Source organism: Rhinatrema bivittatum, chromosome 3 (genome assembly GCF_901001135.1).
Source record: "Rhinatrema bivittatum chromosome 3, aRhiBiv1.1, whole genome shotgun sequence".
NCBI lineage: Eukaryota > Metazoa > Chordata > Amphibia > Gymnophiona > Rhinatrematidae > Rhinatrema > Rhinatrema bivittatum.
Window position 1 is genome coordinate 366,048,534 of NC_042617.1, and position 16,154 is coordinate 366,064,687.

The following is a 16,154-nucleotide window of genomic DNA, read 5'->3' on the forward strand; positions in this document are numbered from 1 at the left end:
AAAGAGGATTTATATTCAGACAACCAACAAGGACTGAATTGCACAGGCAGGGTAAACAAGCATGGGAGTAGCTTGCTTATTACGGCAGTTAGTACCCCAAACCAATTAGCTAGATACTTCACTTAGATGCAGCTCCAGCACTGCTGTCTGCATCATTGGTGGGGGTGGAAGGGAATTGGAACTAATAAGTTACAAATAAGGGCCCTGATCTCAGCGGTCAGAGAAACAGATAAGTATGAAAAAAGTGGGTGTGAAAGCTTGCTGGGCAGACTGGATGGGCCGTTTGGTCTTCTTCTGCCGTCACTTCTATGTTTCTATTAATAAACTTGCCCCTGTCCAGACTGTCAGTTTTCCAAAACTTATATAAACCCTGCACCATGGTACAATTCTGACCTGAAGAAGCTTGATTACAGTGTAAATGGTGCAGAAAGAATTTAGAGACCTATAGGATTGCTCTCCATAAATATAAGGAAAAAGGAATTTTTTACAAAGAAAATCCATGTCACTTGTTTTGATAGCCATCTTCTTTTTAATACCATAAAGAAATTATTAAAAAGCTCTGATAACTATGCGATTTCTGAGGTTCTACCTTCAGGCGAGGTTTTTGCCAATTTTTTTAAGGATAAAATATCCATCTATTGAATTACCTGCCTATTACTGAAGGTCGCTCAGAAGCATCTTCTCTCTCAGTTGTTTCTACCTGGAACGAGTTTGTGTCTATATCTGTTCTTGAAGTTCAAAATGTCATTGCAAAATTAAATCCTGCCCCTAATTAGCTAAATCCGATCTCTGTTTGTCATCTAAAGATGGTGATAGCTCCATTTTTAACATCTCTTGTCAATCTTTCCTTGACAAGTTCAATTAAACAAGCGATTGTCAGGCCTTTACTTAAAAATGGGAATCTTGATCCATGCTCTCCCAATTGCTATAGGCCAATTTCATCCCTTTCATTTATTGCCAAAGTTTTAGAAAATTTTATTTTTTCCCAATTATCAAACTTCTTGGAAGATAATTCATTGTTGTTCCCAAACCAATTTGGTTTTAGGAAACATAGCAGCACTGAGATTTTATTATTATCTGTTACTGATACTGTGCTGTTTGGCTTTGATGGTGGTCAAGACTATCTGTTAGTACTGTTGGTTGTGTCAGCCGCATTTGACATATTAGATCATAATATTCTTTTTTTTTTTTATTTATATTTTATTAATTTATAGAATATCATGACATACAATGTCAGAATAACATTACGGATTTCTGCTATTACTTATACAAAAAAAAAAAATATACAACCATTTCTGTATCATTACAACCATTACAATCGTATGACAACATTTATCCTAATTAACAGGAAATCAAGCAGATATCCAACCATAACAATTACTGGAGCATAAGGAAAATTACATCAATTCTTAACTGGAGGTATTGCTTCTCTATTTTATACCGATAATTAACTCTCTAATTATTCCCTAACAACCTTTTTGCTTCCAAAAATACTTTTAATTCTTCGGGTTCAAAATACACATATTTCTGATTTTCATAACGAATTAAACATTTACACGGGTACCTAAGCAGCATTTGGATTCCTAATTGATCAGCAAGTGTTTTCAATTCGAGAAACTGCTTCCGTCTAACTTGAGTTACCCTAGTGAGGTCAGGAAAAATCCATATCTGATAATCATAAAATCTTTTCATTCTGTTTCTGAGGAACAGCCTCAAAACTGTATCCCTATCTGATGGGAAGACAAACTTAACAAGGACTGTTCCTTTTTTCTCTACAGGCTCATCATTTGATGACTCTAATACATGCGAAACATCTAAGAGAGATGCTTGTTCCTCCAATAGGTTAATTGACTTCAAATAGTATATTTTAGAAATTGGAGGAGAAGCTTCTCTTGGTATTTGTAACACATCTATCATATATTTTTTAAACTGATCCTGTAATGAGGAAAACCTAATTAAAGGAAAATTGTTTACCCTTAGGTTTAAATACCTTGCTTCATTTTCTAATCTTTCTAAATTTCTGTTTTGGGCCTTATCCTCCTGAATTAAATTAGCTTGTACTTTTTGTATTTGAGTTACTTTTTGATCTATCTCTAGTAATTTTTCTTCATGTTTCTTTATAGACCCCTCATTTATTGCAACTCTATTATTCATCTGCAGCGTTATAGTTGTCAATTTAGTTATTGCACTTTCTAAAGACATAATTGCTGTCCAAACAGTATCCAATGTTATGACATTCGGTTTTTCTATTTTCGTCATAGGGAATAATATAGCAGAGTCTTTCATCCCAGTTTCAAGCACACCTAAGTGTGCACTGGGAGAACCATTCAACACTCCCTGCGTTGAAAACTTTTCTTTTTCCAATTTGGACATACTAGAAAGTTCTTCCGATATCCGAATTGGAGTACTAGCAGATGTTATGTTTAAATGTTGTACTTCCTGACAGGGGGGCGATGGAGTTATCGGTGCTCCCGGACTGAGAGATATTGGTGAAGCAAGCATGTCACTACCAGGCTCCTCTGTGTGACTTGCAGCGCTTCCCTCGGGAGTTTGCTCTGAAGCAATTTTGAAAAACCTCTCTATTTTCCCTTGAGTTGGGGTTGTCAAGGGGGTTGCTACCGCCATCTCCCTTAACCTCCCTTTCCTCTCGGTATGAGGGATTAAATTGCAAATAGGTAATATTAAAATTAGAGAGTCTTTCAGTTCCTTCAGTGATATTTCGAATGGATACTGCTTCAAGATGGAGGAGCAGGAACGTATAGGAGAGTAGAATAATATGAAAATCGAAAATAGGAAACTTGTTTACTCACTTAATATGAAGTTTTCAATCAATTCTCAGTCAAAGCCGCACGCCCCTTAGGCGCGCGCGGCTTGGGCGACGCGCACCGACGTCGACTACGCGCCGTGGGCGGGGCGTTCTTATAGTCCCCGGTGGATGACGTCAGCCAGTCATTTTTTCAATTCGGCGGGGCTCCGGGGTTCCTTACCCTCACCGAAGAGGGAAACAATTCTTTTCAGGTAACTTTAAACACCTCTGGCGTCTCCAACTCTCCCACAAGCTGTTTCTCTCTCCTCCTTGTCTCCTGCTCCTCGAAATCAGCTGTGGGCGGGGCGTTCTTATAGTCCCCGGTGGATGACGTCAGCCAGTCATTTTTTCAATTCGGCGGGGCTCCGGGGTTCCTTACCCTCACCGAAGAGGGAAACAATTCTTTTCAGGTAACTTTAAACACCTCTGGCGTCTCCAACTCTCCCACAAGCTGTTTCTCTCTCCTCCTTGTCTCCTGCTCCTCCAGATCATAATATTCTAATCGACCGTTTAAAAGTACTTGGCATTAGGGATGTGAATCGTGTCCTCGATCGTCTTAACGATCGATTTCGGCTGGGAGGGGGAGGGAATCGTATTGTTGCCATTTGGGGGGGTAAAATATCGTGAAAAATCGTGAAAAATCTAAAAATCTAAAAATCGCAAAACCAGCACATTAAAACCCCCTAACCCCCCCCCCGACCCTTTAAATTAAATCCCCCACCCTCCCGAACCCCCCCCCAAATGACTTAAATAACCTGCGGGTCCAGCGGCGGTCTGGAACGGCAGCGGTCCGGAACGGGCTCCTGCTCCTGAATCTTGTTGTCTTCAGCCGGCGCCATTTTCCAAAATGGCGCCGAAAAATGGCGGCGGCCATAGACGAACACGATTGGACGGCAGGAGGTCCTTCCGGACCCCCGCTGGACTTTTGGCAAGTCTCGTGGGGGTCAGGAGGCCCCCCACAAGCTGGCCAAAAGTTCCTGGAGGTCCAGCGGGGGTCAGGGAGCGATTTCCCGCCGCGAATCGTTTTCGTACGGAAAATGGCGCCGGCAGGAGATCGACTGCAGGAGGTCGTTCAGCGAGGGTTCCGGCGCCTCGCTGAACAACCTCCTGCAGTCGATCTCCTGCCGGCGCCATTTTCCGTACGAAAACGATTCGCGGCGGGAAATCGCTCCCTGACCCCCGCTGGACCTCCAGGAACTTTTGGCCAGCTTGTGGGGGGCCTCCTGACCCCCACGAGACTTGCCAAAAGTCCAGCGGGGGTCCGGAAGGACCTCCTGCCGTCCAATTGTGTTCGTCTATGGCCGCCGCCATTTTTTGGTGCCATTTTGGAAAATGGCGCCGGTTGAAGACAACAAGATTCAGGAGCAGGAGCCCGTTCCGGACCGCTGCCGTTCCGGACCGCCGCTGGACCCGCAGGTTATTTAAGTCATTTGGGGGGGGGTTCGGGAGGGTGGGGGATTTAATTTAAAGGGTCGGGGGTGGGTTTTAGGGGGTTTTAGTGTGCCGGCTCATGATTCTAACGATTTATAACGATAAATCGTTAGAATCTCTATTGTATTGTGTTCCATAACGGTTTAAGACGATATTAAAATTATCGGACGATAATTTTAATCGTCCTAAAACGATTCACATCCCTACTTGGCATAGGTGGTTATCCATTAAAATGGTTTGCTTCTTATCTTAATGATAGATTCCAGCAAATTACTATTGGGAACCACTCATCGAGCTGGATCAAAGTTCTGACTGGGGTTCCTCAAGGCTCTGCCCTTATGGCATCCTTATTTAATATATATCTAATTCTATTTGGTGGGTCTGGGACTTTTTTCATGTATGCAGAAGATTTTCAATTTTTGGTTCCCATAAAGGGTACAATTGCCTCTGCAATGGACTATTTGAAAATCTATTTGGAAGCAATTCAATGCTAGATGTCTTATAACCGTTTGGTTTTGAATCTTTCCAAATTAGAGATATTGGGGTAGATTTTCAAAGGGTTACGCATGTAGGTTACGCGTGTAACCCCCGAAAACCTACCCCAAACCCCCCCTGCGCGTGCCGAGCCTATCTTGCATAGGCTCAGCGGCGCGCGTAAGTCCCAGGGCTTTCCTGGGGGGGGTGTCCGGGGCATGTCGGGGGGGTGTGTTGCGGCGGCGTGTCACACGGGGGCATTCTGGGGGCGGGGCTGCAGGCGTGGTTCCAGCCCAGGGGCATTCCAGGGGGCATGGCCGCGACCTCCAGACCAGCCCCCGGACCGGAACATGGCACACCGACAGCCGGCCCGCTCACGCGCGTGCGTTACGCCTGCCTCGAGCAGGCATAACTTCTGGAATAAAGGTAGGGGGGGTTTAGATAGGGCTGGGGGGTGGGTTAGGTAGGGGAAGGGAGAGGAAGATGGGGGAGGTGGAAGGAAAGCTCCCTCCGAGGCCGCTCCGATTTTAGAGCGGCCTCGGAGGGAATGGAGGCTGGCTGCGTGACTTGGCGCGTGCAGGCTGCCGATTTTGCTCAGCCTTGTGCGCGCCGATCCTGGATTCTAACAGATACGTGCAGCTACGCACGTATCTATTAAAATCCTGCGTACTCTTGTTTGCACCTGGTGCATGAACAAAAGTACACAAGTGCGTAAATTTGTAAAATCTACCCCATTGTTTCTATCTAGAACTAGAGATGATCCTGCAAAGTTTGAGTTTCTCTTAAAAGGTCATACAATTAAGATTATATCAGTAGTAAGAAATCTTGGAATCATCCTAAACTCTAGGCTCTCAATGTCTGCTCATATTAAACAAGTGATTTGAACCGGATTTTTTTAAATCCATAGGTTGAAGAGATTGAAACCCCTGTTAGAACTCCCAGTCTTTAAGCTCATTGCGCAATCTTTGGTTCTGGCATATTTAAATTAATGAAATTCCCTTTTGCTTGGCCTTCCTGATTCAACAACACACCAATTGCAGCTCTTACAAAATTCAGCAGCCCGTTTACTATCTGGAAAAACAAGATTTGATCATAGTACTCCGGTCCTTATGAAATTACATTGGTTGCCTATATCTTTAAGAACTAAGTATAAAATTCTTATGCTCATTCATAAATTAATTAATCAGGCAAATATTCCATGGCTTGATGCATCCTTGAGAATGTATATCCCCCTCGCGAACATTACGATCACAGAAAAAAGGGTTGTTGGAAATTCAATCAATAAAAACAGCACACATAGGCGAGGACAGAGATCAACTTTCTACATAGGTATTCCTGCTCTATGGAATAATATGCTAGAATCACTGAGAGGTGAACTATCGATTCCTAAGTTCAAGAAAAACTTAAAGACCTGGCTCTTCCAGAGATATTTTGGGACAATAGCATCTTAGGCAGATGTAGCGAATAGATGTGACTCTTGGGCATGATTGAATAGTTGATCTCAGAATGGCAATTTGAAATGTTTGTCTTTTTATTTTGTTTTTTATTGTTTTAGATTTTATGGATGTATTTTAAGTTTGTAAACCGCATTGATGTACTATCTTTTTGTGGTATATAAGTGATAGTAAGTAAGTAAATAAATAAATACAGTTCTGTTTTGGAATGATTATCATTTTGATTGATGACGATTAGACTAATAAAATCGTTCTATTGTTGGTTGCATAGATTTGAGAGATAGTGAGGAGTAGGGATGTGAATCATTTTTATAATGAATAGAAATACCGTATGATATTTCTTAATTCATTATATATCGGTAAAACGAGAAATGAACACTTTTCCCCTGAATTTTCGTGAAAATTGTTTTTCACGATAGTGCGCGCTAACTCCCGTTATATCCCGTTAGCGCGCATTAAGCCGAAAAATGATTTTTTACTAAAAAAAAAATGCCGATCCGTAGGAAAACGAGATTTTCCTGTGGCCACATGAACCCGAAAGTGCAAACGATCAGGCACCCAATGCACATCCCTAGTGAGGAGTCAAAACAATATCTAAATGTGTTGAGAAGCATATTTTGCTGCATTATCACATGATGTGGTTTGTCTTATCTGAATGCTACATTTTTCCACATGTTTTTCTAATACAGTATATGTAATCCACTATGCATTATTATTATTTTTGGGTCTGTGGAGTACTTAACTGAATTGAACAGCCCATGCACTAGCTCTATATTGGCAGAGGAGCTGAAAACGTGCTGCCAATTAGTTGGCGGTGGATTGCACACTAGTGCTTGCTTGTAGGTTTGACTTGAATTTGGCAATACATTATATATAAGGAAGTAAATATTCAGTGATGCAGCGAGTGGCTAGTTACTTGGTTAAATTTAACTTGGGTAAATAGTTAAATAGTTACTTGGGTAACTTTAGCTAAGATATTATTCAGAGAGATGTGTTCCCTACTGCAGTGATTTTCAACCAGTGTGCCGCGGTACACTAGTGTGCCGCGACACATGGTCGGGTGTGCCGCGGGGAAAGTTCCCCAAACTATAGTGCCCCCTGTGTTTTGTTCCCCTACGATGCGCAGTCACGCATCCTACAGTGTAGGAGCCGTGTACAATAACACATGCGCGAGCTTTGAACGCTCGCGCGACTTAATGACATCACCGAGCTGGTACTTGTACTCTGGCCTCATGACCATAGTATTTCTCATTGTACCCCTTTATATTGCAGTATATGCTTGGCAGAGGTCCTTTAAGTGTGGCAGATAATGTAATACTCTTCTATTTTAGTGTGTGGCTGCGCACACTATCTCAGCAGTGATGGAGAAGTATTTGAGAATGGAAAAGGCAAATGCCGAACAGGACCCTGGACACAATTCTGACCTAGATGAAGGCCCTAGTATCAGAGGTCGACAAAAGAAAAAAGACAAGACGGTGAGCTCAAGGCAATACAGTGAAAGCTATCTTTCATTTGGATTTACTTTCACTGGGGATGCGACAGCACCAACACCACTGTGCTTGGTGTGTGGTGAGAAGCTATCCAATAGCGCCATGGTGCCAAGCAAGCTTAAACGCCATCTCCAAACGAAACACTCTTCCGTTCAAAACAAGCCGATGGAGTATTTTGTACGCTTACGTACAAACAATGAGAAAGAAGCAACTTTTTTGAGAAAAAGCACACAGGTAAATGAGAGAGCCCTCAAAGCTAGCTACCTTGTTGCTGAACTCATAGCTAAATCAAAAAAGTCTCACACTGTGGCAGAAACATTAATACTACCAGCTTGTAAAGCTATTGTAAATGAGATGCTTGGCCCTGACGCAGCCAAAGAGATAGCTAAAGTGCCTCTCTCTGATAACACAATTTCCAGACGGATTGATGACATGTCTGCTGACATTGAAACAGTTGTTTTGGAAAAGGTGCGCATCAGTAAGAAATTTGCCTTGCAACTTGATGAGTCGACGGATATCAGTGGACATTGTCAGCTGTTGGCCAATGTGCGTTTTGTGGATGGAGAAGCCATTAGAGAAAACTTCCTATTTTGCAAGGCACTGCCAGAAAAATCAACAGGAGAGGTAATATTCCAGGTCACATCGGAATATCTTGATAAAAGTGGGCTTACATGGGAAAACTGCACAGGTGTCTGCACTGATGGAGCCGCAGCCATGGTCGGGCGCATCAAAGGCTTTGTAAGTAGGGTTAAAGAAAGAAACCCAGATGTTCTTGTTACCCACTGTTTCTTGCACCGTGAGGCCCTCGTTGCAAAGACCTTACCAGCAGATCTAGTTCCTGTGTTGGATGATGTTGTGCGCATAGTGAACTTTGTGAAGATGCGACCTTTGCGATGTCGCTTATTTGCGTCTTTGTGTACAGAAATGGAAGCGGAACATAAAATCTTATTGCTCCACACGGAGGTCCGGTGGCTGTCACGCGGCAAAGTGCTGGCCTGTGTGTATGAGTTGCGAGAGGAACTTAAAATATTTCTGACAAACGAGAGGTCCGATTTTTCAAAGCTGCTTGCAAGTGATGAGTGGTGTACAAAGCTGGCATACCTGGCTGATATATTTCAATATCTGAATGAACTGAACACACAGATGCAAGGCCGAAATGAAAACCTGCTTACAAGCACTGATAAAATGAACGGATTCCGTTTAAAGGTGCAGCTCTGGCAACAACATGTTCAGGGTGGCAACCTTCAGATGTTCCCGCTCACCGAGAAACTGCATGATGGCAACACTGCTGCAATGTGCGAGGTGATTGGCAGACATTTGAAAACTCTTGAGGAGAAATTGTCGTTTTATTTCTCTTCAGCCTTCACAGAATGCCTTGACTGGGTTAGGGACCCATACAGTTCATTATCCGTTGCTGGAAAGGACATGACTTTAAAGGAGCAAGAGGAACTCATTGAACTGAAGCAAGATCGCGGTTTAAAGCTAAAGTTTGCTGATCTTCCTTTAGACAGTTTTTGGTTATCTGTTGCCAAGGAGTTCCCCATTCTGGCCAACAAAGCTATTTTGACATTGCTCCCATTTTCAACCACATATCTATGTGAGCTGGGCTTCTCAAGCTTGACTGCCATAAAAACTAAAAACAGGGAGAGACTGAGAACTGTTGAGGAAGAGCTTCGTGTGTGTCTTTCCACCATTCCTGCCAGGATATCCCTTTTGTGTTCATCGAAACAGGCCCAGGTTTCACACTGAATGAGTATAGATACATTTAGAATCTATATTTTTAAACATATGTATAATATGTACTGTTTTAGTGTCATTTTGTGCCATTTTGGTTGGTGGTGTGCCCCGGGATTTTTTAAGTGTAAAAAGTGTGCCGCGGCTCAAAAAAGGTTGAAAATCACTGCCCTACTGAATATACCCAAGAAAGTTTGCCAGGTAATTTTAGACGTGTTCTTCACCACAATCAGACTTATCTGGCTAATCTTAGCTGGCTAACATAGGGCCTCATTTTCTAAAGTATTGCAGGCCTGCGATACTTTAGGTAATGAGGGGCGGGGAGCCGAAATGGGGGGCGGTCCTGCGCTAGCTGGCAGCGATCGCACCGCCAGTTTCACACCTAATAGCGCCACCATAGAAGGTGTAGCTATTGGGCGTGAAATAGGACACGAAAAGGCCCTTACCTTTTCATCATCCGCGGCGTCTTTATGGAGTCATCCCCGGTGATGCCCTGACTCCTCCTCTTCCGGGGCCGACTCCGCCCCCATCTTGGTATCGCACGTGATAAGGGACTTTTCGCGTGCGAAACATCTCTTATCGCGTGCGATCTGTCTGGTAAATGACCTCCATAGTATCATAGTTAATGACAGTATATAAAGACCAAAATGATCCATCCAGTCTACGCAACAAGTTGCTTAGGATAACAACTCCATTCCATGTAGGTTAGCCCATGCCTTCTGTTAAAGGAAGTATTGCTGCTCCATGCAGGAACTCCCATGAAGAACTGTAAACTTTGGGTTTAACAGAGGTTACCCTATTTCTTCATTTCCATTCTCTAGCCACTAGGGATGCTCTGTATTTGTCTCTCACCCTTTTGAATTCCATTACTATTCATGTCTTCATCACCTTGTCCAGGAGGGCATTTCATGCATTCACCACCCTTTCTGTGAGGAAGTATTTCTTGACATTGCTCTTGTTTTCCCCCTTGGAGTTTCATATTATGACACCTAGTTTAATAGCTTCCTTTCTATCAGAAAAGGTTTGATTTTTGTACATACATCATTAATTCCTTTTAGGTATCTGAAAATTTGTTTCATATCACCCTTGTCTCTCCTCTCCTCCAGTGAATACATATTTAAATCTTTCAGCCTCATCTCATAAGTCTTCTGGTGCAGACTCCATATCATTTTGGTTGCCTTTCTCTGGACTGCTTCCATTCTGTATTTATCCTTTTTGAAATATAGTCTACAGAACCAAACTCAATACTCCAGGTGAGGATTCACCAAAAACCTTTACATATATAGGGCATATCAACTTTTTTTGGAAATAGCATTACATTTTTTTTTCAGATAAAAGTACGATTTCCTAGTTATAAGATTTAATATCTTGAAATTCCTTGACTTCTGTTGTTAGCAATCAATTACTAGTACATTGGATGTATAGTTTAATGCTTTGATACTGTATCTTCTTGTGTTAACAAGATTATGGTTTTCTGAAATGACTAAAATGTTTATACTATATCACTAATTGTATAGGTCAGGGCTTCCCAAACCTGTATTGGGGACTGCAAAACCAGCTGGGTTTTCAAAATATCCACTATGAATGTGCATGAGACAAATTTGTATAGATTGGAGACTAGCATATGCAAATCTATCTCACGTATATTCATTGTGGATATTCTGTAAACCTGACTCTCTGTGAGATCTCCAGGTTAGATCTAGGAAGCCCTGGTTTAGGTTGTATGAAGGAAACTGTGCATATCAAACAACAAATAGAACCATTGCCCATTGAAGAATGAAAGAATGATTTACCTGAAGAAGTATCTGGAGGAATAGGGCTGATTTCACCATTCACCATCTTCTGATGAAGTTGCTTTATATTAAATGGCTCCACAGTAAAAGGCAATGTGCCAGTTAGCATAGCAAACATGCTAACTCCTCTGCCGACAGAAACATAGTAACATCAAAGCTGTAAATAGTTGTAGCCGGTGAATCAAAGCAGAAGGCTATCTGATGAAGATTTTAGATCGTCATGCCCTTTTGACTTCAGAAGGGCCAGTCTCTAACCTTGCCTGACTCAGTATAGATCTGGGTGTACTAAACTAATTTCCAGTACTCGTCACAGAACCTTAACTTTGAGTTTTACTACTGTCATCATTTTTCCTGTTGGAGTTTAATCTTGCTGCAAATCTACTTACATAGACCAAACATCCACTTTTGGACCATATTTTTTATGTGCTAGAAGTTCAGGGGCGGCATAGGCTGGACTTCCACACTGGGTATTTAACAGCTCCTGAGAAAGGCTTTCAAACTTCAGAGTGTTACTCAGCCCAAAATCTGCAAGAAATACAGAGATAAACAAAAATCCTTCAACCCACTCAAGTCTTTAGCTAATTGGGGGGGGGGGGGAGAGGGGGGGAGAACATATTAATTGATATCAATGATTGCGCCTGTTCTGTGCTTCTGTCCCAGTTATTGTTCTTTTTTCTACCTTCTTTCTGCTCATTTCTGGGTATTAAGAGTTAGAAAATCATAGCTCTACCATGGTGCCTATGATCTTCTTTTGGCAGAATATTGTAGAGATTTTCCATTGCTTTCTGCAGCCCTTAATGCCTTGTCTTTCTCAGTGGTCATCCATCCAGGCATTCGCTAGTCCTGACCCTGCTTAGATTCTGAGATCTGAAAAAATGCAGGCTCTCCTATGCCAGCCAGTGTTAATGGGAGTCCCAAGGGAAGCAAAGAAAGCAACTATCACTAATTTAAAATGAAATATAGAAATATTAGGAATCAAATAACACTTGTATAGGAAGGGTTTTTTTTTTAATTTTTTATAGTCAAATAACCATTTTGTATGCCCACAGTTTCTTCCTACTCCCTTTGGCTTCTGCCTCAGTCAGAATTGGCCTTGACTGGGCTACAGCATCTTAAACTTAATACATAGTATCATAGTAATAGTTAGTAGATAAAGGACCATTTGGCCCACCAGATCTGCCTGGTTATTATGGTCTATCTTGGTCTAGTCATCACTCTTTATTGCCTTTACTTCCACTTACTGTGCTAAGGCTATCTTCCAGCTGTAAGCTATACAATCTTGACCACTTGTAAGAGAATACAGCTTATCCTTTATGTCATTAATTGGAAAGTTTAGTTGGGTCTGTCTGCTTCTCATGCTTGGTGATCTACTGCCTCCCATCAATTATATGAGAGTATTCCAAAGTCTTGTCGCCATTCAATGCCGATTGACATTTCCACCTCTCACTGGGAGCACAGCACAGTCAAATTGCAACTCTGTGCAAGTTGGCTCTGTGGTTTTCTTTTCTGGCTTTCTATCCTTCTGGGTAGATTGGGGTATATGTTTCTATACCTAAAACAACACCCCAATCCCCTGTTCCTTAGCAGTCTCTCTCTCCCCCCTGCTTTTACCTCTGCCCTCTGTATTTCTCACAGACTTGCTTCATTCACAACTATATGGAGTTTTCCCCCTACATTTAACCCTCTCTGCCTCTAATCTAGCTCAGCCATCACAGCAACAATCCTCTGCCAAGAGCTAGTGACCGTGGTTTCCTCCAGAACTCAGTATATGTGCACCCTGAGTCCAACCATTTAATAGTGCCATTATGCAATGGCTGAGATTCCCTCCATTCAGGCTCTATGAATGCTGGCTCTGCATTCTTCCCAGCACAGGTTGGTCCAAGTAGAAAATCAAGAACATCCATTATGCATAGCTAAGCTACACAATACAATTTTACATGCTTTCACCTATGTTTTGTTTTCATTATGGATGTAATTTTATGTCACTCAGAGCTTTGGTTATTGGGTGGCATAGAAATACTTTAAATAAATAAAAAGAAATAACCAACAGCAAGCATCCTTGACACAAATAGATAAACTATGCAAGCCACTATTAGATAGTCTACCTCATGTCTTCCATAATTCTTAAGATGGATCAAAGAGATGATTCAGACTGCTTCTTGGTCAATTTTGAACAAACCAATCAATGGGCTGGATGGCCAGAGTCCTGGTATTCAAGCTGCCTTTCAAGCTGCAAATCCTGATGAAGAGCCAGCTACACAGAGGTTAAAGCCACCATCTTTGAAAGGGCTGGGTGCAACCCAGAAGTGTATTGACAACAGTTCCAGTGGGGAATTCTCGAGCCTTGGGAGAGTCCATAGAGCCTTTCCTACCAGCTAAAATATATAGGTTTTAAATGGTTATAGCCTGAAGGGAAGACTGGCACTGACTTAGTCAAACTAGTCCTTTTGGAGCAGTTTTTGGATGGGGGTTGGACTAGCCTAAGTGATAGTGGGTATGTCAGCACCTAAATCTCAACCTGGAGATTGCCCTGGAAGTGACTGACACCTTCCATCAGGCCCAGTTGATGCCAGACCAACTGTGACTGTTAGTGAGACAGCCTACTCAGATCCCCAGATGCCCCACAGGCCTCAGAGTAGGACTGGCTAGATTCCCTACATCGGTCATGGGATTCAGGCCTGCCACTCTGCTTCATCTATAAAGAGAGAGGCCTCTTCATCTGGAACTGTCACTGGATGGGGGATGTCACCCCTATGGATGTCACCTGATGACCCCTCATTTTAGCAACTTTGTGGACATTTCCCACTTGGGTTCTCAACTTTTGTGGTTCTTGTGGAACTAGATGGGTCACCTTCCCATGCCCTGGTAGACTAGGGAACATAAAATCTCTCATTCAGAGAAAGGTGGTCAAGAGAATACAGATCAATTATGAGAAGATGGCGACTCTTGCCTGTATTCATGGAGACTAGCAAAATTACTTGACTAGACAGGTCTTGTTGAAGACCTCAGCCAGACAAGTCAACATAGAAGTTGACTTGTCCATGGCCCCCATACCCCATTGTTCTGGGATGTGATTATCCAGACTTTGAGACTCTCTGGAGTCAGTGTAGAACTGGTCTGGCAAGCTCCGACAATGATGATACATCATTCCCTGAGGTATTCCTGTTAGAAGACCTGGACCTATATGTCTGGGACCCTAAAATACCAAAAACCTGATGAAAATACTGGCAAAAGAAGCTCAGCTATTCCCAGCACTTAGAGGCTGCTATACATAGAGCTCATGAGGGAGAGGAGAATCCTCAAACACTTCAGGATCTCTTAGTTGTCCCCACAATATGGGATGGGGAAGGTAACCCTGGTAACTTTAGGCATGCCCAAAAATAAGATGAGTCATTTGTTTGACCATGAACATATACAATCAGTAGCCAGGAAGCCAATTCCTGGGTCTGAAGCCTGTAACACAACTACTCCTATTTTCATAATGATAAAGGTCTTAAAGTACCAAGTAGCCAAAGGGAATCGAGAGAGTGAAACCTTTGAACAACTCTTGATGCCCTGGCCCTACTGCCACCAAGTACAGCAACTAGCTCACAGTCACCTCCTAGGATGCCACTTAAGAGAAGAGAAAACTTATGAAAAATCCTGGCTTAGTTCTATTGGCCTGGCCTGTACAGGTAAGACTAGAACTATTATTGTACGGTATATAAAAACTTTTAAATAAATAAATAAATATTGTCAGTCCTGCCCTACCTGCCAGCATCTCCCCATTGCCAATGCTCGTCACAGAAATTCCTTTTGAAAGAATTGCTATGGACCTGGTAGGACTGTTGGAAAGGTCAATTTGTGAAAATATATATATCTTAGTCATCATGGATATCTTATGGAATATGAAGTCTCAAATGATAGTGATGACCTTGATAGAAGGTTTCTCATAGGTTGGATTTCCTAAGGAAGTATTGACCGACAAAGGGATCCCATTCATGTCTAGAGTGATGAAGCAAGTTTATGCCGTGCTGGGAATGAAAACCCTTTGAAACCCACAAACTGATGGGCTAGTTGAACACTATCCTTCAGGCAGATGTTGAGGAAATTCATTGTAGAAGATGGCAAGAACTGGGACTTATTGTTATCCTATACCTTGTTCACACTCCAAGAAGTTCTCCAAAGCTGAACCAGTTTCTCCCTGTGTGAACTGCCATATGGCAGAAGACCAAGGGGATCCTAAATGTAACCCAGGAAACTTGAGAGGAGAAACTGAAAACTAGGTTGACTATGTAATCTGGAAGCAAGAATGGTTAAGGAAAGCTGGAGAAGCTGCATACCTGTCTGGAAGGGCCCAAACTACCAAAGTCTGGGAATATAATCAGTTTTCTGTTCAGCGGCTCTTTCAAGCAGGAGAACATGTCCTGTTACTGTTACCATCTTCAGAAAGTAAATTACTATCCTGATAACAAGACCCTTATAAGGTAATAGAGAAGATAGGTTTTGTGGATTACAAGGTAATCCAACTGGACAAAAGAAAGAAGGTCCAGATCTTCCATATAAACCTCCTGAAAAAGTGGGTTACATCAACCTGTTGTCTTGACCAGGGAGAAGACTTTGGCAAGAAATCTCACCAAACACTGAACCATTACAAGTCCTTTAGGGGACCAACTCTCCACATCTCAAAAAGTTGATTTAGACCAGTTGGTAAACCAGAATAAAGATGTCTTTTCCAGTGTTCCAGGAAGAACTCATCTTGCTTGACATATTATTACACCACCAGGCATGGTGATTCGACAACTGCCCTACCAAACTCCAGAGGCCAGGCATCATATTGTAGAGGCTGAGGTGAAAGAGATGTTCCAACTTGGCATAATAACGACTGATCCTCACCCATTGTGCTTGTTCCCAAACCAGATGGCAGTATCTGCTTCGGCATAGATTTCAGGAAGGTTAATTAGGCCTCAAAGCTGGATGCATATCTGCTTAA

At 42.4% G+C, this 16,154-nt stretch overlaps 1 protein-coding gene across 1 annotated transcript in view; it reads right to left on the reverse strand.

Annotated features, from left to right (window-relative positions):
• Positions 1-16,154, reverse strand: part of LOC115087851 (hormonally up-regulated neu tumor-associated kinase homolog A-like) — a 69,412-nt gene that overhangs the window by 30,288 nt on the left and 22,970 nt on the right. Inside the window, exons 4-5 of the mRNA XM_029595491.1 lie at positions 11,569-11,707; positions 11,183-11,310 (exon numbers count right to left, since the gene is read on the reverse strand). Coding sequence (XP_029451351.1) covers positions 11,183-11,310; positions 11,569-11,707 — 267 coding nt within the window. The remainder of the gene's footprint in view (positions 1-11,182; positions 11,311-11,568; positions 11,708-16,154) is intronic.